Below are 25,929 nucleotides of genomic sequence, written 5' to 3'. Positions count from 1 at the left end.
AGCAGAGTTTCATTAATTCTGTGAGCTTCTATGGAAAATTTTGTGTGTGTAAAATTTATTGAGTTGTTATTATGTGGTAGGCATTTAAAATATTTTTACATATGTAAATACTAAATGACTTAATTTTAAAGTAATATGGATAATTAAGTAATTTTAAGAATATCAATCTATCCTGCATCCTTGCCTATAAGTAGATTGTATTGAGTGTTAAGCTGTATATATGATAGGATTTCAACGTTGAATTTTATGTGCTTGGTTCAATATTTGGACTTCCAAAAGGGCCCAAAAATACTAAAAAGTTGTCAAACTGGGTCTCCACACAAAATATAAAGTTAGCTTTTATAGAGAGTGGAGTGGGGGAAGATAATTTTCCAGCCAACGAGTAGTCATGATTACCATCCACTGGTTTTATTCTATTATTGGCCAAATATAGATTAATGTACTTTCTCCACTGTTCCAATGTATAATGTATGAACACGATTACTGGGATAATTTAGAAACAGGATGCCTTTAATCTTCTGCTCAGTCAATCAGTTACAATACATAGGTTATAAAATGTTCTACGATTTTTCACTGAATCCTTAATAGAACTAATTTTGGAGTTAAATGAGATTGGGAAAAGTGTAAAGCCCACAGAGCTCACACATGTGTAACAAAGACAATGGAACTTTAACCATCGCATATTTAATTAACCAACCCAAACAAACAGAGACCACTCTGAAAGTTGTAAAGAAAGAGACAATACTTCAGGGAGCAGAAAGCCAGAAGGAAAGTGGAATTCAAGGGTTTCCAGAATCAATATCCTATGAAAGTTAGTTTCAGACTTATAATTAGAGACATTATGCACAGTTACCTTCTGCATGTCAATATATCTTGTCATGTGACACATAAACTTTGTTTCCAGCTGTATTTGAAAATGCCTATTACTTTAAAGCAGTATTCATTCACTGAATTTATGTGTAATTTTTAAAAAGTTTAGCTATATGACCTTTATATAACTTATTATTATATTATTATGGCGTGAAATCCTAATTAAAATACAACTTTATTTTATTTTATTTTTTTTCTACCATGATCAAGTGGGTTTCTTTTTTTTTTTATTTTTTTCTTTTTTTCTTTTATTATTATTATTATTATTATTATTATTATACTTTAGGTTTTATGGTACATGTGCGCAATGTGCAGGTAAGTTACATATGTAATTTACAAGAAAAAAACAAACAACCCCATCAAAAAGTGGGCGAAGGACATGAACAGACACTTCTCAAAAGAAGACATTTATGCAGCCAAAAAACACATGAAAAAATGCTCACCGTCACTGGCCATCAGAGAAATGCAAATCAAAACCACAATGAGATACCATCTCACACCAGTTAGAATGGCAATCATTAAAAAGTCAGGAAACAACAGGTGCTGGAGAGGATGTGGAGAAATAGGAACACTTTTACACTGTTGGTGGGACTGTAAACTAGTTCAACCCTTGTGGAAGTCAGTGTGGCGATTCCTCAGGGATCTAGAACTAGAAATTCCATTCGACCCAGCCATCCCATTACTGGGTATATACCCAAAGGACTATAAATCATGCTGCTATAAAGACACATGCACACGTATGTTTATTGCCGCATTATTCACATTAGCAAAGACTTGGAACCAACCCAAATGTCCAACAATGATAGACTGGATTAAGAAAATGTGGCACATATACACCATGGAATACTATGCAGCCATAAAAAATGATGAGTTCACGTCCTTTGTAGGGACATGGATGAAATTGGAAATCATCATTCTCAGTAAACTATCGCAAGAACAAAAAACCAAACACCGCATATTCTCACTCATAGGTGGGAATTGAACAATGAGAACACATGGACACAGGAAGGGGAACATCACACTCTGGGGACGGTTGTGGGGTGGGGGGAGGGGGGAGGGATAGCATTGGGAGATATACCTAATGCTAGATGACGAGTTGGTGGGTGCAGCGCACCAGCATGGCACATGTATACAAAATACAACTTTATACGTTAAACTTTAATTACAATCTACAGAATATGCAGTTTCTTCATTTTTTTTCTGGAGTTCTTAATACATTTTGGGAGGAAGGTGAACTTGGGTTTAGTTAAGACTCTAAGTAGAGAAGAAATGTGTTTTAGAAATGGGTGTAAAAAGCACTCTGTATTTCTTTGGGTATTTGGTGAAGAAGAGTGGTGCATGTGGATACATTAGGGCCACTTGCCTGAGTTTGTAGTTCTATTGTCTGTGGCTGGTTGTAGGCAGAGAAGAGTTGCCAACTGCTGAGTCGGGTTCAGAACCATGGATAGCTCCACACGTTCAGTACCTGGGAGAGAAACTCTTGTCGTCTCCCAAGCACAGCTGCAGCTAGCGAACAGTATGACAGAATGATCTACTTATATATTTTTTCAGGAGAAAATAAAACCATACACTAGCGATGTATGGCTTTTTATATTCCCACAGAGGCAACCGTAAAGACTCAGGGAAGCTCAAGCTACTAGAAGAGCCTAGAGGTTGTCATTGGCTGCTTATTTTTAAAGTAAAACTTATTAGCCATAAAATTAAACATTCCTAGGAACGTCTTCCGTTTGATTCATTTTCATTACTCTGATATTAAAGAGGAAGAATTACTTCGGTTCTTTCTTTTGTTTAGATTTGGGGGGTTGTGCTTTTGGAACATAAAAGTTGTTGTGCTTGCTTCCTGGTTATTGCAACCCACCTGATTCACCTTCCTAAACTAACCCTGCTTCTCGGCCCTTCTCAGTTCCACTCTCATTATTTTACTTCAGATTTGAAGCTGTAACTGAGAAAATAAGAACCAGCTGACTCAAGGCACAGGCATAGCAGGCTGATGAGCTGCAAGAACCCCCCCAAATTCTATCATGCAATGCATGTGTTGACAGGAATCTCTGGACCTTTATCTCCAGCAGGAAATGAGAGATTCGTCTGTGTTCTGCTTGAGTAGATTGAAGTCTTAGCAAATTCCATTTAGAGAAAGGGGCGTGGAGAGGGGCTATTAGGTTAAAGGGGGTGGGTGGTGGGGAGATAACAAAAATAAAGGGAAAAGAATCAAGAAAAACTAGAAAAACAGCTTCAAAAACACGCTTTCCTTGCACAGCTTGCCACATTTATTTTCCTAAGTCTCCAGGAGGACTATTTGAACAGAAGTGTCTGTATACCCTGAGATACCCACGCTGGCAGCCTTTGAGAAGCGAGAAGGAAGAGGACTCTATTCCGCCCCTTGAACCCTTTTCTATCCTATATGAGATGGCTCCTTAGAGATGGTGGAGGAGAGCAGAATGTGGCTAGTGTGTTCCGGAGATGAGTGGCATCGGAGGTCACAGCCAAGGCTGGTAACTCTTAGCCCCACCCACCTTTTGTTCCTTCCCCCTGGCGCTCAGCCTCACCTATTTCAAACTCTTTCCTTGTTTTGTACTAGTCGCTCGCAATCTTCGGCCTTCTCATCTTTGGCCTTCTCATCTTTCTCGCAGCCTACGGCACCTGGAGACCAAATCAACCCCCAATCTTGCAACCCTCCAGGGACTCAGGCAGAAACTGGGCATGCTCAGCGGCACGGGCAGCTTTCAGTCTTTCCTGAGGCGCGGCTCAGCGCTGGGCAGGGACCCGCGTGCCAATTCAGTTCGGGCTTCGGCACCCACCTCCGCTGAACCCAGGGATCCGAGCTGCACCCTGAGGCTAAATCTGCACCCTTAGGTGGTTCATTGTCAATCTTCAACCTGCTGAGCGCCAACAGAGCTTACACATATTCCTCATTAGGAAACTGTTTTCCCACCTGTGTTTTCCTTGCAGCTAAGGGTGCTTTAGCTACTGCGGCGTGAGGAGCTCAGGGACGGAGCCCTGTGGCTGGTGGCCGTAGAGATCACCTTCCCAGAGTAGCTGTTTGTCACTGAGTTTTGGAGATTTCTTGGCTGGCTTCCGCTAAAGCACGCTTGAGTAATCCGAGCTGTGGCGGCGCCTAAGCTATCAGGATAAAGGGAGAGTGTGTGTGTTTGTGTGTGTGTGTGTGTGTGTGTGTGTGTGTGTGTGTTAGGGGGAGAGGGCGGGGATAGAAACGTCAACCCCCCCGACCCCCAGCCTCCTTTTCTCTCTCTCCTTCCTGCAAAAGCGGCACAAGTCTTCCATCCCCCCTCAGCAATTCCTTACTGCTCTGGGCAACCGCCAGGTTAAGCCCATTTGCACTGGGAAATTGGCGCTGTTTGGGAGAAGAGAAACAGATCGATTGCCCTTGTGACTCCCCGCCCCCTTCCCACCCCACCCCCACCGCTCCCTCCCTCCTTCCCTCCCCCGCCACCTCCCCTCACCCCGCCTCCTTCCCGTTCCCCACCCCCAAACCCTCTCACCCGTGGCAGTCCGGTGCGAGGCCCCCTCCGGAAGGTGAGGGGAATGGATTGGACTCCGGTGGGGAAAGCGGGTGTCTAGAAGTGGTGCTAATGGGAAGAGAATTCTGGTTTCAAAAGAGGATGCTCTGCCACAAAGAGCGGCTCGCGCGCTGGCCTGGGCTCTAGCCGAGGAGAGATCCCGGGAGAACTCCAGAGCTCCGGGGGAGCGCTCCTCGGAAGACCGGGGCCAACATGCCTGTGCGCAGGGGGCATGTGGCACCACAAAATACATTTCTGGGGACCATCATTCGGAAATTTGAAGGGCAAAGTAAGTTCGTTTGTTCTCTTCTCTCGCCCTCGCTTTCTGCCTTGATAGTGCACTTGGCGTCCACCGCTTCCAAGCTGGGGAGACGGGCAACCCCAGGCTCTGTCAAGTTAAGAGGCTATGAAACCGAGCCAGGAGGTTCGAATGGCAGCGGGAGTGTTCTTCTGATATTAATTTTGATTTACATTTTAGATTACGGTCTCCATTATAGGAGGCAATTTGATCCTCCTCTACCACTGCTCCATTATCTGCCTTGCTACTTAATGTCCTACTAGTCTACTATCTTAAAGGGAACGTGCTAGGATAACATGGGTTTGTATTTTGAGGCTGTTTTACTGTAGACTTTTTGAAAGTCGGAAGCAGAGCAGACCATACTATTCGAACAAGAGAATGTAAATGGTAGTAGCGATGTAAATGGCTATGCAAACTATATTTTACCTTGGTTAAACTGCAAGGCAGTGGTATGACACGGATGCTTGCTTGCTATTAGTTTATAGAAGCTAAATTTTGTATTGAATCAATGCAAATATATCCTAAGCAGGATAATTTGGAAAAGCAGTATCTCATCTGTGCTGGTTCCCGATGCAAATGGCTCATTATTGAAAATAATATTTCTATTCTTTTATTATCCCCTTAAAATTTCCATCTAGAAATTTAAAAATTGAAGTGTAATAAGTAAATCCCACAAAGACTGAATGCACAGAAATTTAATGTTCTCATGTGGACTAAATATAGGGAATAAATTGTTGCTATATAAATATATTAATTTAAAATCCTGTATTTGTTAACTTCGATCTTTTCTTAAAACTATATTAATACATTTGTATGCCATGTATTTTGCGGTTATTTCAGCACTGCATTTAGTGATGTGAGGATCTGGTACCTTGCGTGCAAACTAAACTTGTATATCCTGCTTCACAATCTATCTGGAAATAGTAAATACAATCTGTGATATAAATTAATAAGCTCTTTATATTAAGAATTCCTGCTACTACACAAAACATCAAGGATCTCCCAAAGTAAAAGTAAAAAGGGTTATCAGGATATTTACTGTGTGTGTGTAAATATTTTTCTTTTGGTAAATATATATTATGAAAAGGTGAACCTTTGCCTTATTGAATTGCTATTAAATATGAAGTAGTTTCATAACTAAAGCTAGTCGCCTTTGTTTTCAACATGATGTGTGTAACATGCCTAAGAGAGATAGAGAGAAGCCAAAGAATAATAACTACTTTGAGAAAGTTGTATTCAAAGGGCCAAGGTTGAAATGAGAAATCTGACAACTACAGAATGTTTCACTGTTTGACTTTGAAAATATTTACATTACAATTAAATGACATTCTGAAAATATCAATGGGCAGCTGCTTGTCTGAGTGTCCACTAGGAACCCCTGCAGTTGCAGGGCTTGAGAACTAGACTATTTGGGAAATTCCATTCTTGCAATTTTAAGAGTGGTTTCTTAATACTTTCTTTTAAAATTACTTAGGATCATTAATCTCACATTTAAAGTTTGTGGGGTTTCTTGTGTTTTCTTTTTTCATAAGGGCTGGGGAGATTAGTAATTTGGGGAAGCACCTGCATTTCAGAGCTCTTATTATGCAACAAATTGCTTCAGTGTTACGGAGAATATTGTGGAAGCTTTTTCAAAGATGCCATACTGTCTTCTTATTACAGATAAAAAATTTATCATTGCAAATGCCAGAGTGCAGAACTGTGCCATCATTTATTGCAACGATGGGTTCTGTGAGATGACTGGTTTCTCCAGGCCAGATGTCATGCAAAAGCCATGCACCTGCGACTTTCTCCATGGACCCGAGACCAAGAGGCATGATATTGCCCAAATTGCCCAGGCATTGCTGGGGTCAGAAGAGAGGAAAGTGGAAGTCACCTACTATCACAAAAATGGTAAAATTCCTCTATTTAGGATTCTTTCTATTTGATCCCATTGAAAAGAAATTTTGACTATTAAAAGTTCATATGCAAAGAAGCCCAAAATGTTCAATTGTAGATATATGCTTTGCTTATAGTATTTTGGGATCCAACATGTTTGGGTATTCTGATTAGTGGTCTGGTAGAAACAATTTTTTCTTTGAATAAGGGTACTGTAATCTCTTCAAAAGTACAGTAACATAATGTCACTGAGGTTAAAAATGCTATAAATCAGTCTTAGATGCTCCTTTCTTTAAAGAATTAGAGAAAGATCAACAATGTACTGCTTGCATTGGTATGCATTTGGTAGGTGAGAAATACAGGTACAGTGTTATTTGTTTGAACTTTAAAATACTCCACAAAGCAAATTTATGTTGAAAACTATATCTAAAAGTAAAACTATTACAGTTATGTCTCTTGGCTCTTTAGCTTTAGTTGATAGGCAACATCTCTTGTTTCTTTTGCTCCTTCTTACAACATTAAGGATGATAAATAGGAACTTTTACATTGATCCAGTTAACCTGTGCATATTCAAACAATAAAGGCTGTTTATGTAGTCAAGATTTGTTCTAAAATAAGAAATGTACAAAAAATTATACTGTGGAGTTATTAGTATTGATTTTTATAACTACAGCAAATCTGGCATCTTAAACTTAAGGTCATACCTCAACTTCAAGGGCAACACCTCCTGTCAAACTTGCTATGAGAGCCATAAGAGTTAGACAAAATAGTTCTCTAAAAAATTACACATGTAGTAGATAGGCATGCCTTAAATACACAATATATATGTAAATGAACTCACATATATAAATACTCAGATATGACCATTTTAAGGTGTATATATAGATATATATTCCCAAATATCTATATATCTATATCTATATATCTATATATCTATACATAATGATATTTGACTAGGGCTTAAAGGTAAAATTACTTTAAAAACTTGAATGTTATAGTTAATTTTGTTGATATTTCATCATCATCTATTTCTTTTTATTCCACTAACAGAAATTACTGAGGCAGAGGGGTAGCTGTTCAGATAGAAAACTCTTAAGCTTTTGATAAATATGTAATGTGCCATAGCCTATATCATATAATGACTCATCATTTGGTATACTAGAGAGAAAAAAAGACAGCAGGAAAAAGGTTTCAGTCTTACTCTTATTTTCTTATAATTCAATGTACAATGTACAGTCTTAATTATTACATTTTCCTTAACATGAACTTGAGTGGTTACAAAACATTACTAAAAACAGGTTTGTATAACTTTGTAGTAATCTGGAATGAAAGCAATTGTGTAGTTATCAAACAGATAGAAATTGTTTTTAAAGTTCTTCCCATGTTTCTCTTACTTTTCAATCAGTAGTGTTGGCATACTAGAAATAGCCTAATTGTTCTGTTGTCTTGAAAACATTTATTGGATTGAGCTCTCACTACCCAAATGTAACTCATGTCTTTTGAGTATCTGATGCCAACAATCTGGACGTTTGGAATAATTTGAATGTCTGACATTTTTTCCTATTGAATATTTATTATGATGCCAACACAGTCTATATTGTGGTAACTTCAGTGAATGTTGTTCCGTCTTTGGTCATTATGTTTTCTAGACCATTTCAGGGATTTTTCCAACTCATAGAATTTAAGTATGACATTAATCTGGATTGCCCAAATTGCTCAAATACTAGGTTTATCTTTCAGAGTGTTTTCAAGTAGAAGTTATCTATTACACCGCAAGTGGCGTGATGATGTTTTGAAAGTTGTGCAATGTGGGTGTGTAAAATGATCTCAAAACACTTTAAAAAGAAATTTAATAAGAATCACAAATATGATTAATTCCTATTAAATTATTGAATTTTCTGTATTGAACATATTCGTATATTGACAAATACAAATCTTTCTATTTGAATGATTTTCTTGGTTATATGCATTAAAACTCCCCTGTTTTCAGAAAAGGACTTTTGATTTAGAGGATTGTTTAGGTATAAAGAAATTAACATTTAGTAAAAATTTTGATTCTGTTGACTTCATTTTCAGATGTAACTCAGTCTTCAAGGATTTGAATATCTTTAGCGTTAAGTATAAAATCTACCGATTTTGCTTTAATTGATATGGAAATCATGAGATAATGGGCCAAGAATTTTCTTTATATTTAATATTTTAAGAAATATATTAGTTTGAATGACCTTTTTAAACAGTGATGACACAGTCATACTTGTTTGCTTTGAATGTAATCTTGTGTTTTGGCTGCTAGTTCAGATACCTTGGATAGAATCTTGGTTTTATTTATACGACAACTATAAAATCAGTTAGAGCTTATGAGATACAAATTCTTGGATAGTCTCATCTCTTAGAGATAAGACTACTGCCAGCTACTCTACATTTATAAAAGCAGGGAGGAGGAAAATCAAAATCACCAACATATTTGTTGGTTTGTTTCTCAAAGTTTCCGTAATTCATTATTATTGATGCCATTGACTTTTGAGTTTCTTGATTTCTTCACTGTATACAGTAAATGCTTCTTTTGCTTATTCTTTATTTAGCATTTCACAAGAATATGAAGAGTGATGTAATAAGCCCAATGAACAAATTAACAAAAAGTTGATATATTCTGTTTCCATTTCTTCCATTTGCTCTTACTGGAGGAGTAAAAATACGACTGAGGCATTATTTTGGAAAGCTTGTTCGCTAAAGTGGCCCAGAGGCTTTATAAGCAATTTAAACCCGTGATCTATGCAATGAGTTCACATTGATGCAGTTCATCGTGAACTGCATAATCGTCATTTTGAAACACCACTTCCTACTATGCTTCTGTATGTGGTTGTGCTAGGCACAATTAAACTTGCTGTTTATCAGAATATCAATTTTTAAAAACCTAGTTATTTGCAGTAGGAATATTTGACAGCTCTTCCTTTGAGGATTCTATTTTACAGTTTAAGTCATTATTGCATAAATCATCCTTGGCAGCTGTGAAGTATTGCTTGAGGTGATAAAGCTGTAAATCTTTTGACATAAAACTCTAATTATACAAAACTATAATTATGCTATGACTTATATAAGGATGGGCATGTATTTTAATAGCATAATACATTCATTTAAAAACACTTTTCAGCAACAAAGATTACAAAATAGCAAAAACTTCAGTTATTAACTAGTTCATAGTTTTAGATGATGCAAGTGGAAAGGAAACAGAAAAAAAAAATAGTTTTGTTAGCCCCCACAACTAAGTTTATCCCTCATCTGGTTTGGGGTACATCACGGAAGAGAGCTAGCTCGTTTAAGTGCTAAACCCCTTCAGGCATATTTACAAATGTGACTTTGACCTTAAATTATCAAGCAACTTTAAACATTTGAAAAAACAAAGTAAATTTCTCCAGGAAAAATAAACGTCTTTACTCAGTAGGAAAGGATGACTTAAAATATATTATTTTTTGAGGTCACAGCATTCCTGTATTTTTGCCATTATGCTTTCATACACACTATGGCAGCAATTTTGCTAACAGATCAGAAATATATAGTGCTACTTTTCTTATCTTCATGCTGCTTTTAAAGAACTGAAGAATGATAAGGGACTGAGGGAAGTCCTTGCCTAATCCAGTCAGATATCAGTAGAAAGTTTCAGAGGTAGATTTTGATTAAGTAAACTCAGAAGAGGTCTTGGTTTGATAGCATTGAATTTACTATGTCTGAAAATTATGTGGAAAGACCTTCTAGAAACAGCTGTGTTTTTGTGAATCAAGGTGAAGATGTATATTGAGTGCCTCCTCTCTCTCATGTAATGTACCAGGCACTATAAGAACAGTAGGAAGAGATAAAAGGGAAGATGCAACCTGATCTCTGCTTCCAGGACATTTGTATTACAGAGTGACTAATATTCATTTCCATCTTCTAAATCTCAGCTGTTTTTATAAAATTATTTTTAATGGAAAAAGAGTATTTGGACTATGGGTTGTTAATTGCATGGAGAACCTGCAAAATTTATTATTAATTGCTATTTGCCTTCTATTCCCCAAATTTAAAATAAACGTGCTTATGTGTATCTTCTTTTCACCATTGTCATGTATACATAATAATGTATTAAAGAAGCAAGGAAGTTTCGTTAAAATTTTATTAGTACAAACAGAAATTTCACAAAATTTCATAATAGCTTTATATAAGTTATATGGCATGTAAAACATTCAGCTCTCTTAATTCTTGGATTGTGTAGAAGAGATACAGATGGTAGCTTTTTAGACAAGAACAAAAATATATTTTATGTGTGTGTAATTCAAGCAATGAGAAAGATTTTCAGAGCATATCTTGCCTAGAGTTTGCCTGGGTGTTCATTTTAATTTTCTGTTTATACATTTTTACATTCTATTCAATAGACTATTGCAACAACAGTGATCCTAAAATTCATTTTCTCTTATGTGCCTAAATTTCATATCATCTCACGGACTTTGAATATTATCCAGAATTCAAATGTGATCAGTTGTAATTGTTGATAAAATAGGCATTCTCAAGAAATGCTCTTCCCCACAATTTGAAAACTATTTCAGTATTGTCCTAAGTGAAACCAAATGTCCTAAAACTGTGGCTGAGCTTTGTTTATCTGTTACTTTTCACCATTCACCAACATCATACCTCTAAGAAGCTCTGGTGCCAACAAGAAGCCATGTTGTCTGCCAGCTTGAGAGAGAACTTCTTAGTTATTTTCACACCCAAGGGGCTTGAGAACAGGTCAGTTTGGGACTGAAGGAACAGGGTAAGTTTAACAGGAGAAACTTGCTTCTACTGGCTTCCAAAGGTTTTTGGTTGGTTGGTTGGTTGCTTTTGGTTTTGTTGCTGTTGTTGTTTGGTATAAATAATCTCTGAATCCATTGCTGGCAATCTGGCCTGCCAGGAGAGTTCCCAGTTAGTTGAGTCACAGGGAAGTAACAGTTGGGGTATGAAGTTTTGAGGTGTCACCATTCATCTGGGATCTATACTAGAAACTTTGGTGTCATTTTCCATTTTTCTCCATCCCTCAGCTCCCTAAACCCAACTGGTCACCAAATCCTTTCAATCTTTACATCAGAAATATCTCTCAAACAGCATTGAGAGATATTGGAAGTGGTCTGATTAAAGCCTGCTGTCCTTCCGAAGTATTCAAGTTTCTAGTTTCTCTCCTCTGATCCATCCTCTATATACTGGGAGAGAGCTATTCCCGAAACATGAATCACCTATGCGGATGGCTTATTAGCACCAAGAATCACTGAAAGTAAATTTTATATATTAAATAGTGGATACAACCATCTTATAAAATATATATTCTTATTATCTCCATTTTGTGGAAATAACACTGAGGCCCAGAGAGACTGAATAATTTGCCAAATTGCACATAGCTCATACACAGTGGAGTCTGAGCCCTTAACAACTTTGTCTTACTGCTGCTCGATGTACCTATATCAGACCTCAGCTTGAAAACTTGTTTTCAGTCATTAAACCAGGATACTGGCTGGCTTCAGAATTGAATTCACTTGGGATTTCAAGTATGGTGTTGTCTTAGTCTTTTCCTACTGTGATAACAAAATACCTTAGAGTGGGCAACTTATAAACAATAGAGATTTATTTCTCACAGTTTTGGAGGCTGGGAAGCCCAAGATCAAGGCATCAGCAGATTCTGGGACTGGTGAAGGCTGGCTCTTTGCTTTCAAGATGGCACTTTGTTGCTGTGGCCTCACATGGCAGAATGCAGAGGGCTAAAAGGGGTAGTCAGCTCTCTGAAGCCTCTTAAAGGCATTAATCCCATTCAGGAGAGTGGAGCCCATATGACTTAATCACATCCCAAAAGTCTACACTTCTTACTACTCTCATGTTGGGGTTGAAGTTCCAACGTATGAATTTTGAAGGAACACATATATTCAAACCATCATAGGTATGTTTAGAGAAATCCAGCAGGATTCCCAGCTCTGATAATAACTAGATGAACTTGTTGGAGTTTACCTTCTTCATGCCTCAGTTTTCTTTACTGATAACTATGTGGAGAATATAATCTATGTTGTTAGGTTTATTGAGTGTGTTGCATGCAATAAAGAATGCAACATTATTTCTAGCATGGTTTCCATAATGTGTTCAATAAATGTCGATTAGTTGAATATATTGCCACCTTCATTTCTCCCACAAATCTTATGATCCAGTCACACTTGATTGCTCAGAGTTTCTTAAAGAAGTAACATATTTTTCTTCTACTAAGGATCTGTTTAATCTTTAGAAGTTATTCTTTACCTATAATGAATATTTCAAAGACTTTCTAAATGGATTGCCCTTCCCTCAGCCTCTTACTCTAAAGAAACCATCATCGTCCTTTCAAAGACAGATCAAAAGACTTCTCTGTGAAGTCCTTCCTGATGTTCCCACTATCTGCACTTCTGTCTCCTCATAGCACTTGGTTCTAGACTCCAGGGTAGCCTCTGAAGTGTGCTCCTTGTTATTACACATTATTGTTAATTTAGTCTATTTTTAGCTTATTCAGAGAAAACCCCAAGTCTTATTAATTTCTGTGTCCAGGATACATGGAAGGGTAACTAGTACGAAGTGAGTCCACTGTTAGTATTTACTTAAAGAATGAAGAGAAGATGAAAAATGGTACCATGCAGTTAGAAAAAAAAAGAAACAGATAAAATTAATAAGATCTGGGGGAAAGTGTGTTATAGGAAAAGTGTAATGCTTTGATTTCTTTTTCATGTTCTTAAGAACACTTCTAAAATATTAAAAACAATTTTTACCATAATTTTATTAATGGCCATATGTTTTGTTTAGTAATCTAAGATATTAAATCATCTTCATAGCCTGGAACTATACGAATATGAATAGCTAGAAAAATATTTAGTGAACAGTTAGAATCTACTCACGAGAAATTATTAACCTGTTACCTAAGTGTCACTCACTTGCTACCCCACCAATGACTTACTAGTGTCTCCAACAATCTCTAATAGCCCAAACCAGAGTTTTCTTCTGTTCTTTTCTAACTTGATTTCATTGCTGTGGTTGACACAATTATACAACCAACTGAATATGTTACACACTCTATTGGCATTTTATATCTAGTGCAACTATTTATCCCTCAATGTTTTCTTGAAAATTCTTAATCAGTAATGAAGCTTGATTTCAGAGTTATACAATAATGGCAATTGAAAATGTAAAATGATAAAGTTAGATTATTAATCATTAATTATTATAATTGCCAAATGAATATTTTCTCTCTCTTTACTGTGCTCTCTGCATTTAGCAATAGTAGTGAACTACCAAGAAGCAATAGAGTCAGGTAGCTATAAGGCACTAATTATAGTAGTGAGGAAATACGTCTTATTACTGAACAGTTAAGAAAGTTAATGGGTTATGAGAAAACAGAATTTGAGGTTCTCATGGCTGTGACTGAATATTCCATAATCTCTGCCTTATCCTCCTTTAATTTACATGAAATATCTAATTAAGAAAAGCAATGGGCTCTTTCCATGATAGCCTGAATCATGGCTGAGGCGTCTTCTATGACTTTTCCCAAGTTAAAGTAGGCCTGCTTGTGTGCAAACTTGTCCTTTTCATGATTCCCACTGTTTTGTAGAATGTCTCACACTACTTTTTACCAGAAAATGGGTAAAAACAGCTGTGGCTGGTGCTCAGTGGGCAGGAATTCAAGGGAGGAGTGAGAGAGGACTGTGGGTACATTTCTGCCTTTAGTTGGCTCATTTTGTAAAATGATCTCAAACTAGACTGTGCTGGGCAGAATGTGTGAGGTTCCCTGAGCCACATGGCTTTTGCTTACCTGCACCTTCTTTCCAGATGAGTCAGAATACAGTGTAACAGCAAGTGGACTTTCACCATTGTGGGTTTTATTGTTTCCTTTTTCTGTTTTTATTTTGTTCCTTCTCTCTTTTTTTGAGATCTTTAGGAGTGTTTTTATTTATCATTCTTTCTTAATTTTGATAGGACATTAATTCTTTTGCATTTTTTGAAATACTGGTTTTGAGAAAAATGTAATAACTGCATGAATTCAAGACAAGTTAAAATGTCTGTTGCCCATCATATAGATTATTGTCCTTTAGCCTCAAAACACTCTTCTTACTTATATTCAGTGAAGTCTGTATCAATGACTTAAGATGATGGGCATGATGATAAAAATTAAAATACAAACTAGTGGTGGTTTTATAACAAGTAACAAATAACAAGTAATAAATAAAAATCCATTTGTGCTAAAAAACATCACATGTTGTAAAACAATCTTAAGGTATTTGCATATACTAAGATTATATCAATTGGACAAAATCAATGTTAGAGCTATGCAAGGTTGCATGGTATGTGAATACTTTTTAATGAAGTTTCTGTTTACCTCTTAGCTAAATCCATTAAAATTTCTTCTGGGTTTGCTAAAAAGTCTACATACACTATCTGTTTTCTTTAATAATAATGGTAATCATTTGATCTTTAGCCGTACATTTATTCAAGGAGTTTACATGCAACAGATGTGCTCTTCAGATTTTAATTTTTGTGGTTGTATGCAATGGACACCAGCCCTCTACTCAGTATAGATCTTCTCCCAAAGGTCTAACATTGAGTTCCAACTCCGTGGCTTGTTCTTCATATAAATTGCTTTAAGTGATTTTCATGACAGCTTTGGGAGCAGCGTAATCCCATTTTACAGATAAGTTAAATTGAGGTTCAGAGAAGTTAAGTACTAATGATCACAGAGCAATGTGGAAGTGTGGTTTACAATTTACATTTATCTATGCTTGCAAACTCTACCACATTGCCTACAAATGATACACCTCTTAAACCTCAACCTACTCTATTCTGTATTTCCTAGTTCCAGTTCTTAACCATAGATTCTATTGATTATCCAAGGTTTAAATCTGATTAACTTAATTCACATCAAAGAGTGAATAAAGCATGGCATTTTGCATTTTTAACAGAACTTTATCAATCAAAATGAATCTCTATCAGGCAGAGTGTTAGATTTTAGTAGAATGAGGATAGCTAGTATATGCTTATAATCTGCATCATTTTAAATGGCATTCTCTTTTACTCTTAAAATGTCCCAGTTTTGGACTATATATTGTATGACTGACTTAGATTTTGGGAGCATTTTTGGTTAAGGGCCCCTCAGTTACTATATGTCTAGTCTTTATCCAGGTAGTCAGGAAGAAAATTCATGGAGTATTGTGATTCAGTAGCAGGGACATACATGGTGTCCTTTTCCCCTCTCCTTCCTACAAGAAAGTTTTATTTCCTGGCAAGATTATGTGATGTAACAAAACTCACCACTAGTATTTTAAAGGGAAAGCATAAATATACTGTGTGGAGAGCATCTGGTTTATTTAAAATGCCTCCAATTTTCTACATCTTGAGCCAAATGTCAGACTCACTTCCTGTTACACAGCCTACTATCTTGTTTCCCTGAGCTCCTCCTAAAGGCCGTCATCCTGAGGACTCCTCCCTTTAATCACTGGGTTTCTTCTTCATGAGATAGCCTTAATGTCCCCTCCCTGAACCCTTCATCAGCTCTCCTCCACTTTTAAGCAAATTCTGTATGGCTTCAATCTCAGCTCATTTCTAAGGTCTCTAAGTCCCTCAGGCAGCCTTCTCCACATTTCTCATGTGTTTTCCTTTTCTCTATTGGAACACTTTTGAAATTGTGTTGTAGTAATTTGTTTCTATGTCTTTCCCACTCTGTGTTGAACATTTTGAAGGGACTTATTAAGGCAGTTATTAAAAAGTAGAAGAAATGGTGCAAGAGCAAAGAACAGACTTACGAGAACCCAGCAATACACCCATTTACAGATGAATATCTGTGAAAGGTGTCAGAGTCTGGAAAGATATCATTCATTCATTCACCAGCTTGTGTTTGTCATTTTGCTGCTTTGAGAATGGTGAAAATCAATAACTAACATTGTTTATTAACTGAGAAATTAATTATTAACTTGCTGCCATATGGTTTACATATTATAAAGCAATGTATTCTAATACTTAATAACCTGTAACTCATTATAAAAAGACATAACAAATCACTCTTCTTAGTTAGCCTAGAAGGGAAAAGGTGAATGGTCAGAAGAGTTCAGATAGATCCCTGATGCCAACACAGTTGACTGATTCTGATGGAACATCCACAAGTTCAATAAAAGGAAAAATATCTCTACATGTTCTCATAATAATATATGCATGTTTACAAACCATCCCAGCCTTCCCTGGATCTCCTCAGTTAAATACACATGACAAAATACTTATAAAACCTTGCAATTATGCTGATGTATTTTTCTGCTCTCTTTCTCTACACATTGGGAGCAGCTTCATACTTACACTGGTCTCACAACACATTTAATTCTTTTTTCCAAACCTTGGGTCATGGGTTGAGATTGTAAGGCCTGTATGATATCAGAGGACACTTCATCAGTCACATCCTGATACAGGATTTCACCACTTCAACAAGGACTTATATCTCTACTCTCTCTCTGTCTCTGTCAAAGTGATTTAACCTCACTGTTGAAAAATTAGAAAATACAGAGAGAAAATAGAAAAAAACCATAATCTTAATACTAAGAGATACCCACTGTTACAATGATGGCTTGTAGTGCAGCTATAATTTTTCTACACAAATACACACATGTGAGCATTCATGCATGTTTTTAACAAGACCAGGACAGCACTATATATATCACAGCTTGTAGCTTGTTTTCCTCACTGACAAATTTCTGCTGAACATGCATTTTTTTTAATGATTGCATAAAATTTTTACACAGACCATAATTGTTTTAATATCCACAGAATATAACCAACAATTATTACTTAATAATAACCGAGCACTTGACTATTTCTAACTTTTTACCGTTGTACAAATGTACCAAAAGTCTGTTCAACCATCTTGACCACCTGTACTTTTTTCCTTACTAAATACTCCTGGAAGTATAATTACTGCATAACAGTATGTCTGCCTTAAAACTTTTGAAACCTCTTGTCAAATTATAACTCCAAAAAGGTATATATTTAACTGCACATTTTATGTGTCCAATAAAACTTGGCATTCTTTTTAATTTTTGTTGATCCAGTAGAAAGAGTACGTTATTGTCTGATCACTAAATGTAATCCAATTCAATTTTTGTTGAAATTTGTTGAATTTTGTAATTCAAATTTTATTGAAAAACACATGTAGAAAATATTTGAGGCAATTTATTTTCCCATTAAAAAAACATGCTAAGTATTTTGAAACCTAGGGAGCAATGAGGATCTCTTGAATAGCTGAGTATCCTCGCTGGATGCCCCACTTCACACCAGCTTCACTATTTTAAAAACTGATCTTCACATTCACATTTTCATTTCAGTAATTTGCCGGCATTTTTCCAAACCTCAGATTCAGAAACTGATACCAAGTCTTTACTATTTAAATAATTTACTATTTAAAAGTTCAAACGCTCCTTGAACTTTTCCTCCTTTCTATGTGGAATAAGTTGGATTTCAAGTTATTTTCAGTGTTTCTTATATATTTCAGTATTTCTTATTATCTAAATATACCATGATAAAAATTATAACTAATGAAAGAGCTTTTCTTCAGTAGTTTTTATTTGAATATACGTATATACATTCAGATTGAAATATACTCTCTCTCTGTCTATATATATATATAGATATATAGATATATACATATATAGATATATCGATATATCGATATATAGATATATCGATATATCGATATATCTATATATAGATATATACATATATGGATATATCTATATATAGATATATACATATATAGATATATCTATATATAGATATATACATATATAGATATATCTATATATAGATATATACATATATAGATATATCTATATATAGATATATACATATATAGATATGTGTATATATATATGTAGTTTTGCTGAGATGCAAAGTGATGGCCAGGAAAGTTAGCAAAGTCATAATAAATAAACAATCTTCTAGGATATCATGTAACAGAAGTGAAATTCACTTATGAAATGCCACTTATAGTGACATCAAACGCTCAAAATTACATATGATATGTGAGGAAAGATATAAGCAACAGAATTATAACACAGTATTAGATAAACTGCTGAATGTATTCCAATATAATAGTATTGAAATGAATGCAGGGAAAGATTATTCTCTTCCTAGGCTGCCTTACTTAACCAAGACATGCAGAGCTCTGGTAATCTGATCTTTCTAGCTATGACTCAATTGTCAGGTCTTGCCTCCAGGTGTTCTTTATAATGAATGTCACTTAACCAAGGCTCAGTAGGATTTATGGATTCCCAGATTGCTGTTCTCAGAATTTGCCCCCCAATGAGGGACTACACAAAAATACCATTAATGATGCACAACCTCAACTGTCCTATTAGCTGGCATCTATTCATTCGAAAAATCGCAGAACTTGTTTCTTTGCAGGTCATGTTTCCAGAGTAAGCAGAAGGTGTCCTAGTGAAATGTCATACCCACCAACATTCTTTATTTTAAATATACTCACTGTGTATAGTGTGAGTTATACAATATTTTGTCTTAATTACTGGCTCCCTCAATAACTTCAATGATGAATTTTTCTCTGAAGAATACTTCATTTCAAAGAGTTAATACTTTTTGTTATTAATCTAAACTTTTTGAAAATATGAAGAAAGCCAGTAACAGCCTTTAAATCTTTACCAAGTAAGATTTAATAATATCATTCGTGATTTTTCTTCAATATTAGAAAACAAAACTAAATGTTGGCACAGCTAATGCTCTGCTACAGAAATGAAAACTAATTTCGAGTGTAAAAGAATAAAGAAAAGTGTTTTCAAAGGTACTTCTTACATGGCAGTTAAAAAATAACTGGTAACATCTAAATTTTCTTTTCCAGAAGGTAATTAGAGATTTTAGTTAGACTATTGGCATTTAAAAATCTATAAATTTAAAATACAAAGAATGAAGATGAAGCCTGCTCTTTTAACCACTTTAGTTGCATGGTGAAATTCCTGGAAAAGAAAAAAGAAATCTCAGGCATTGAATTTTCCTTCCAGCAGAAGTTATGTGTGCTAACTTTTGTTAAAAATTCCAAGAAACAGGGACTAAAAAAGACCAGAGACTTTTTCTAAAAGTAATGACATTATTATACTATGAAGTGTAATAAAGACTATGTTATAATATAACCAGGCAGGGCCTTCTTGCCACTAATCTTGTTGTTCTAGAAATGGAATAATCAACCCCTCCTCATTACCACACACACTTTAACTGTAACTCAAGGCAGAAATCAGATCCTGGAATTTTTAAATTTTTGTTGATGTTAGTTTCTTTATTTACATTCATGCACACTAGTATCTTGCTAATTATTTAAAGGATTGGTCTAAATTATTCTGTGGCAACATATGAAATTCTATAATTAGAGATAATTAAATAATAGAGTGTGGTTTGAACATTTTAAATAATATTACTAATAAGTATCATTGAGCACTTACAATATGACTGTACTCTTCAAAAATCTTTTTTTTCAATTTTTAGCATATCTGAAGACATAGATATTTTATTGTTCTCATTTTACAAATTGAAAAGATGAAGTTCAATAACTTCCTCAACACTACAAAAGTAGTACATAGCAGCTACCATCTGAGTGCAGACTGTCTTCTTTTAGAGCCTGTGTGCTCAGCACTCTACTGTACCACCTCGCCCATCTCTTGTTCACGTAGATACAATGACACACTCAGTACACACATATGTGGAGTCAGGTCTCCCCTTGATGCAAAGTGTGAAATGTTTCTGGATTTTAGGCATTTAAATGTTTTAATCTTGGAGGCTTGTAATCTTCTTTCCTTAAATGCAATTAAACATCTGCCTCCAGCTGTACAGGAGTGCGGGCTTGTGCCTTTGACACCTCAATCCTATTCTCCTTTAGAAGCAACAGGCATTATAATACCTGTGTTTCCCATGCACTGTAAGGTTTAAAAACCATTGCTATATGATGATCTGATTAATATGGTTTCTGGAGGGTTTTAGAAATAATTTAAATTCACCTCTGTTTCCCACAATTCCTTGCACAGAGTAGCTGCTCAATAAATAGTTTCTTTAAATAATTGAATGATTTGAAACATTAGACACATTCTCTTAACCAAGTTTCCATTTGATCTATTAGTTACTTCTTTGATAAAGTGAAAGTAGTTCCTTACCTGTTTGAAGGGGATGATAAGGAGGGAGCATAGTCTAGTGTTTCATACTGTGAACACTGGAGTCATGTTGCCTAGGTCCAAATCTGGAACATACACATTGTGTGATATGTTACCTTTCTGCCCTGTCCTCAGTTTCTTCATCAGTGGAATGGGAAATATGATTATAATAGAACCTATTTTATTCAGCTTTGTGAGGACTGTGTTTACATTTGTAAAAGCACTTAAAACAGCTCCAGGTACCCAGTAAATGCAATAGAAGTGCTAAATAAAATAATAAAAAATTGTGATAAGGAATTGGGTTTAAAATATATATTAAGTTGTTATGCCTATTGAGTGTCCTGCTCAAAATGAAGTTTGCACCCACATCTGTGGCTGAGTAAAATAATGTAAAACAAATTTTGACATCATAGGTCAAAGAAGAAATTAGCAGCAGTTTTTGAAAATTTAAAATGTAAAATTTTAGGGGCTTTATTGTGGAGATTATGGCCTCAATCAAATTCTGAACAATTTAATTTGTTTTTAATTTTGAACACTGAAACTCACTTTAGGTGTGGCTATATTGAAAATATCAGCAGTTTGGACAACTTGGACTCCCAGTTTCTCTGTGTACAGCTGTCTTTCAGCTATATTACAACAATTTCAGTAATGGTGTTTCAGAAACCACTGTGTCTGAAAGTAAAAGTTCCTCAATTCTCACAGTGAGGTATAAACTCAGTCCAACCCTCCACTCCCCAGGATTTAGTGAGAACCAAGATAAATTGTATTGAAAGTAAAGATGTAAAAATAATTGTAAACCTATCTTTTGAAGAAAGTATGTAGATGTAAATGTCCAAATATAAGCACCACAGTTAAGATGATCATATGATTTATTATCCAAAGCAAGATTCTTTTTAAAGTGAAAGAAGAAAGTTTTTACAAATTGTACCAAGGGGCTAGGAAAAAACCAGGACTGTTCCAGGCAAACTGGATATGTAGACACTCTGAATACAAACTATATCTGACATTTTTCAAAATGTATGCCATTCTACAGTACAGAGTTTTCATGAACATTTTTTAGGCTTTCCAAACCAGTGAGTTTAAAAATGTAGCCACTCATTCTTGTGATGCCTAAAATGTTTACTGTGTAGACAAAGACAGTATCTTGCAATCTGGAGAAATGAGTCAGAATTCCTCTAAAGAATAAATGGCACCTTCTGACCTCTTTCAAATAAGACTGCCAACCAATCCCTCTGTAAATTCCATGTTGAAGGTTCTTAGTAAAGAGAATTAACCTTAACCATTTTGTGAACCATAGTAAGTCATGAGCACAGCAATGGACTAAAGGTAAAAAGATTGAGTTCATTGCTGAATGGCAACAGTCCCTTACAGGATATTTTTGACTTTGTAAAGGATGTTTATCTTGGAATCTGTTAAAGTGCGGGTGTGGATAGGGTATGTGTAGAGCCATTTTTTTCTGTCTGGACTCTCCATTAGGCCTTAGTCATATGTGTTAGTCTATTTGTAATCCAGTGATAAAATTAGCCTTGTATTGCGTGTAACCTTTGTTGTCCAAAAGATGTTTATTAAGTAGGACGGACACCCCTGAAAAAGCTGGGGCTGCTAGCATTAAAGCAGCAAGTTATTAACATTCTAATAAAAACAATAAAGAATAATGAATTAATTCAGATTTGTAATATAAAGTAAATTCATTAGTTCTCATGTGTTTAAGTAGAAAATGATGTCTTCAAATTTCAAGAGGAAAGTGCAGATATCAAAAAATCAAAATTAAGGAATAAGAAATTATTTCTCAGAGGAAAGTTAAAGGAAAGTGATATAGCTGGTATACTCATATTTGTATTTTTGCAGATCTAATACAAACATAAGGGAAATTACCTTTGTGAAAATTGAGTTTGTAAACAAATTTAGCTTTTGCAGAGTTACAATCCAAGGAAGAAAGAAAGATAGAAAGAAAGAAAGAAAAAAGGAAGAAAGAAAGAAAACACGAGTTAGCCACTATATATCTTCTCCCTTCCCTTCTTTTGCAGATTCAACTAATTTTTTCTTTTAAATTACCCTTGAATGTTGAGGTCATTGTATGTGATGAAATAGTACCAAAAAGATGTAGGCAAAGTCAATGGAGGTATAAGGAATTATACCTTTCACACCTAATTGCCTATTTTCCTGTTGACTTATGGTGTACCTTTCACTTTGTATTTGCTCAGTAAAAGTTTATGGAGTAGGCCGTGCATGGTGGCTCATGCCTGTAATCCCAGCACTTTGGGAGGCCGAGGCAGGCAGATCACAAGGTCAGGAGATGGAGACCATCCTGGCCAACACAGTGAAACCCCGTCTGTACTAAAAACATACACACACACACACACACACACACACACACACACACACAAATTAGCAGGGCGTGGTGCTGGGCGCCTGTAATCCCAGCTACTCCTGAGGCTGAGGCAGGAGAATGGCGTGAACCCAGGAGGCGGAGCTTGCAGTGAGCCGAGATAGCACCACTGCACTCCAACCTGGGCGACAGAGCGAGACTCTATCTCAAAAAAAAAAAAAAAAGTTTATGGAATAAATACCCGAACAAACACACTGTAGAATTTATGTAATGTGTGGGGATGGACATTGCATTATTGTGGGTGCTTATATTTGCAGCTGAAAAATGTTGTATTTTTCCTTTTGATGAACTAAGATGATACAAAAACCAAAACAAAACAAACATCCAAAAAACAGCAAATAGGCTTTCATTCAGAATTATTTTCAGTTTAGCCTTTGTGAATATTATTAGAAAAGAATAGCACATTATACTCTTAGTTTAGGAGCCATTTATTCTTGTTCACTACTCTGCCTTTTCCAACTCTTTATTCCAGGGAAATATTGTCCTGCCTCCAAACTAAGCATAACAAGCCAAGGAGTATAGAAATCCTTAGCAACTCAAAAGAAAATCTGTCTTTCAAGTGGCAACCAGATTAGCATGGTTCTTCCTAAATTACAGGAAGGAATGATCCATATACCTAACTTTACTACTATCATTTTAATTAAAATTTCTATTTCAAAAAATACTCTGACCTACAGAAGAGTTGCAAACATATTATAATAAACCCTCCTATAACCTTTGAGTAGATTCAGCTATTCTTTATAAGTTGCCTCATTTGCTTTAGGGTTCTGAACATTTTGTCTGTGTCATCTATGTATATACACATTGCTATTTTGTATCTACTTATTTATTTTGCTGGGCCATTTGAATTTATTTGCACAGATACAGACCCTTCATTTTTAAATGCTTCAATATTTTATCTTCTAATAATAAGGAAATTCTTTAACATAACCACAACTTAATTATTCAGGCAATGTTACACTGATACAATACTACTATCTAATAGACTCTATAAATTTTTCCAATTTCCTCGTATTGTCCTTTAGATCATTTGTTTTTAACAGTTCAGGATTAAAGCAGTATCATACTGTAGTTTGTTGTCATGTCTCTTTAGTCTCCTTTAATCTGGATTACTTATGCAGCTCTTCTTGTCTTTCATGACATTGATATTCTTTAAGGGTACAGGTTCACTGTTTTGTAGAATGTTCAATTTGGATTTGTTTGATGAATCCTCTTGATGTGATTTAAGTTGTAGATTTTCATCAGGTTTAATAAATAAGTGATGTGTCCTACTTTGAGCATCACTAGAAGCACTTGATGCTGGTTTACCCCGTAATTGGTGGGGTTAACTTTGGTCACTTGTCATGCCATGTTTTACATGTTGTGAAAAAAACTTGAAAAATGAAATTTAACAATACCCTGTAAATAGCACCAATAGAATAAGTTTGACAAAAATGTGCAAGACTTATATCATAAAATAATCATAAACATGGCTAAGAGAAATTAAAGGAGAAATAGTCCATATTCATGAATTGGAATTTGAAATATTTAAAAGATGTCCAGTCTTCCTAAATTGATCTGCAATCCTTACCAAAATTACAGCAGACTAAAGATGATTCAAAAATTTGTATAAAAATGGAAAGAATCTAGAATAACCCAAAGAAACATGGAAAAGAACACAATTTGAAGACTCAAAGCCCCTCGTTTTAAGAATTACTGTAAAGCCATAATAATGATAACAGTTTGGTATCAGCATAATATAAATAAATAATAATCAATGGGACAAGATAAGTCCAAAAATAGATCCACACATATATGATTTAATTTTTGACAAAGTACCAAAATAAGTCTTTTCAACAAATGAGCTACATTAACTGGAAAAATATATGAGAATAAATAAATATTGACCCCTGCATTATACTGTGTACAAAAATTAATTTGATTTAGATTACATACCTAAATATAAAAGCCAAAATTATAAATTTATGAAATATAAACAAAAATATCTTTGTAACTGTGAGCAAGTAAATATTTCAAAGAAAGAATACAAAAGGCACTAACCATAAGAATAAAAAATAATGAATATGACATCATCAAAATTAAAAACTGATGCGCTTCAAAGCATTCCATTAAGAAAATAAAAACTGTATATATGTATATACACAGTTTCCATTAAGAAAATAAAAACTGATACAGACTGACAGATAATATTTAATACATTAATTTGACCAAGAAATTGTTTTCTACAGGTATGTGCATATATATTAAATATGTCCATTTCTCTCTATATATACATATATGTGTGTGTGTCTACAATCAGTAATGAAAAGACAGCCCAAATAAAAACAGGTGTAAGAGGCTTATGTAGACCCTCCACCAAGAAAAGATACACAATGGGCAATAAGCACATGAAAATGGAAGTGTAATTTAAAATTAAGATGCTATTAGCACCCACTAGAATAGGTAAAATTAAAAAGACTGAGAACACCAAATGTTGGTGAAGATGTGGAGTAATGGAGACTCATGTATTGCCAGTGAGATTAAAAAATGACATAAACATTTGAAATACTGTTTACTGTTTCATTATAAAGGTAAATATACATCTATATGGTCCAGCAATTTCTCTTCTAGGTCTGTATCTAAGAAAAATGAAGATATATGTCCACAAATAATTTATATGAAATATTTATAGTGGTTTTCATTTATAATAGCCTAAATCTGGAAACAACCTAAAAGTCTATCATCAGCAGGTTAATAAATAGATAAATTAAGTTGTGGTGTAGCCAGACAATGGTACACCAATCA

The 25,929-nt window shown here is 35.2% G+C and overlaps 1 protein-coding gene across 2 annotated transcripts in view; it reads left to right on the top strand.

The window, feature by feature from the left end:
* The first annotated feature begins 4,352 nt into the window (after positions 1-4,352).
* The window catches only part of KCNH7 (potassium voltage-gated channel subfamily H member 7), a 494,352-nt gene continuing 472,775 nt past the window's right edge, over positions 4,353-25,929 (top strand). The window contains exons 1-2 of one of the 2 annotated variants that reach the window (XM_063648258.1): positions 4,353-4,677; positions 6,349-6,579. In XM_063648258.1, coding sequence (XP_063504328.1) covers positions 4,602-4,677; positions 6,349-6,579 — 307 coding nt within the window. In that variant the 5' untranslated portion in view covers positions 4,353-4,601. The remainder of the gene's footprint in view (positions 4,678-6,348; positions 6,580-25,929) is intronic. The other variant, XM_063648257.1, reaches the window with a different exon arrangement.

The sequence above is a fragment of the Pongo pygmaeus genome, chromosome 11, assembly GCF_028885625.2.
Source record: "Pongo pygmaeus isolate AG05252 chromosome 11, NHGRI_mPonPyg2-v2.0_pri, whole genome shotgun sequence".
NCBI lineage: Eukaryota > Metazoa > Chordata > Mammalia > Primates > Hominidae > Pongo > Pongo pygmaeus.
Note: the sequence above shows the minus strand (reverse complement) of the source record. Positions and strands in the feature narration are given on the sequence as shown.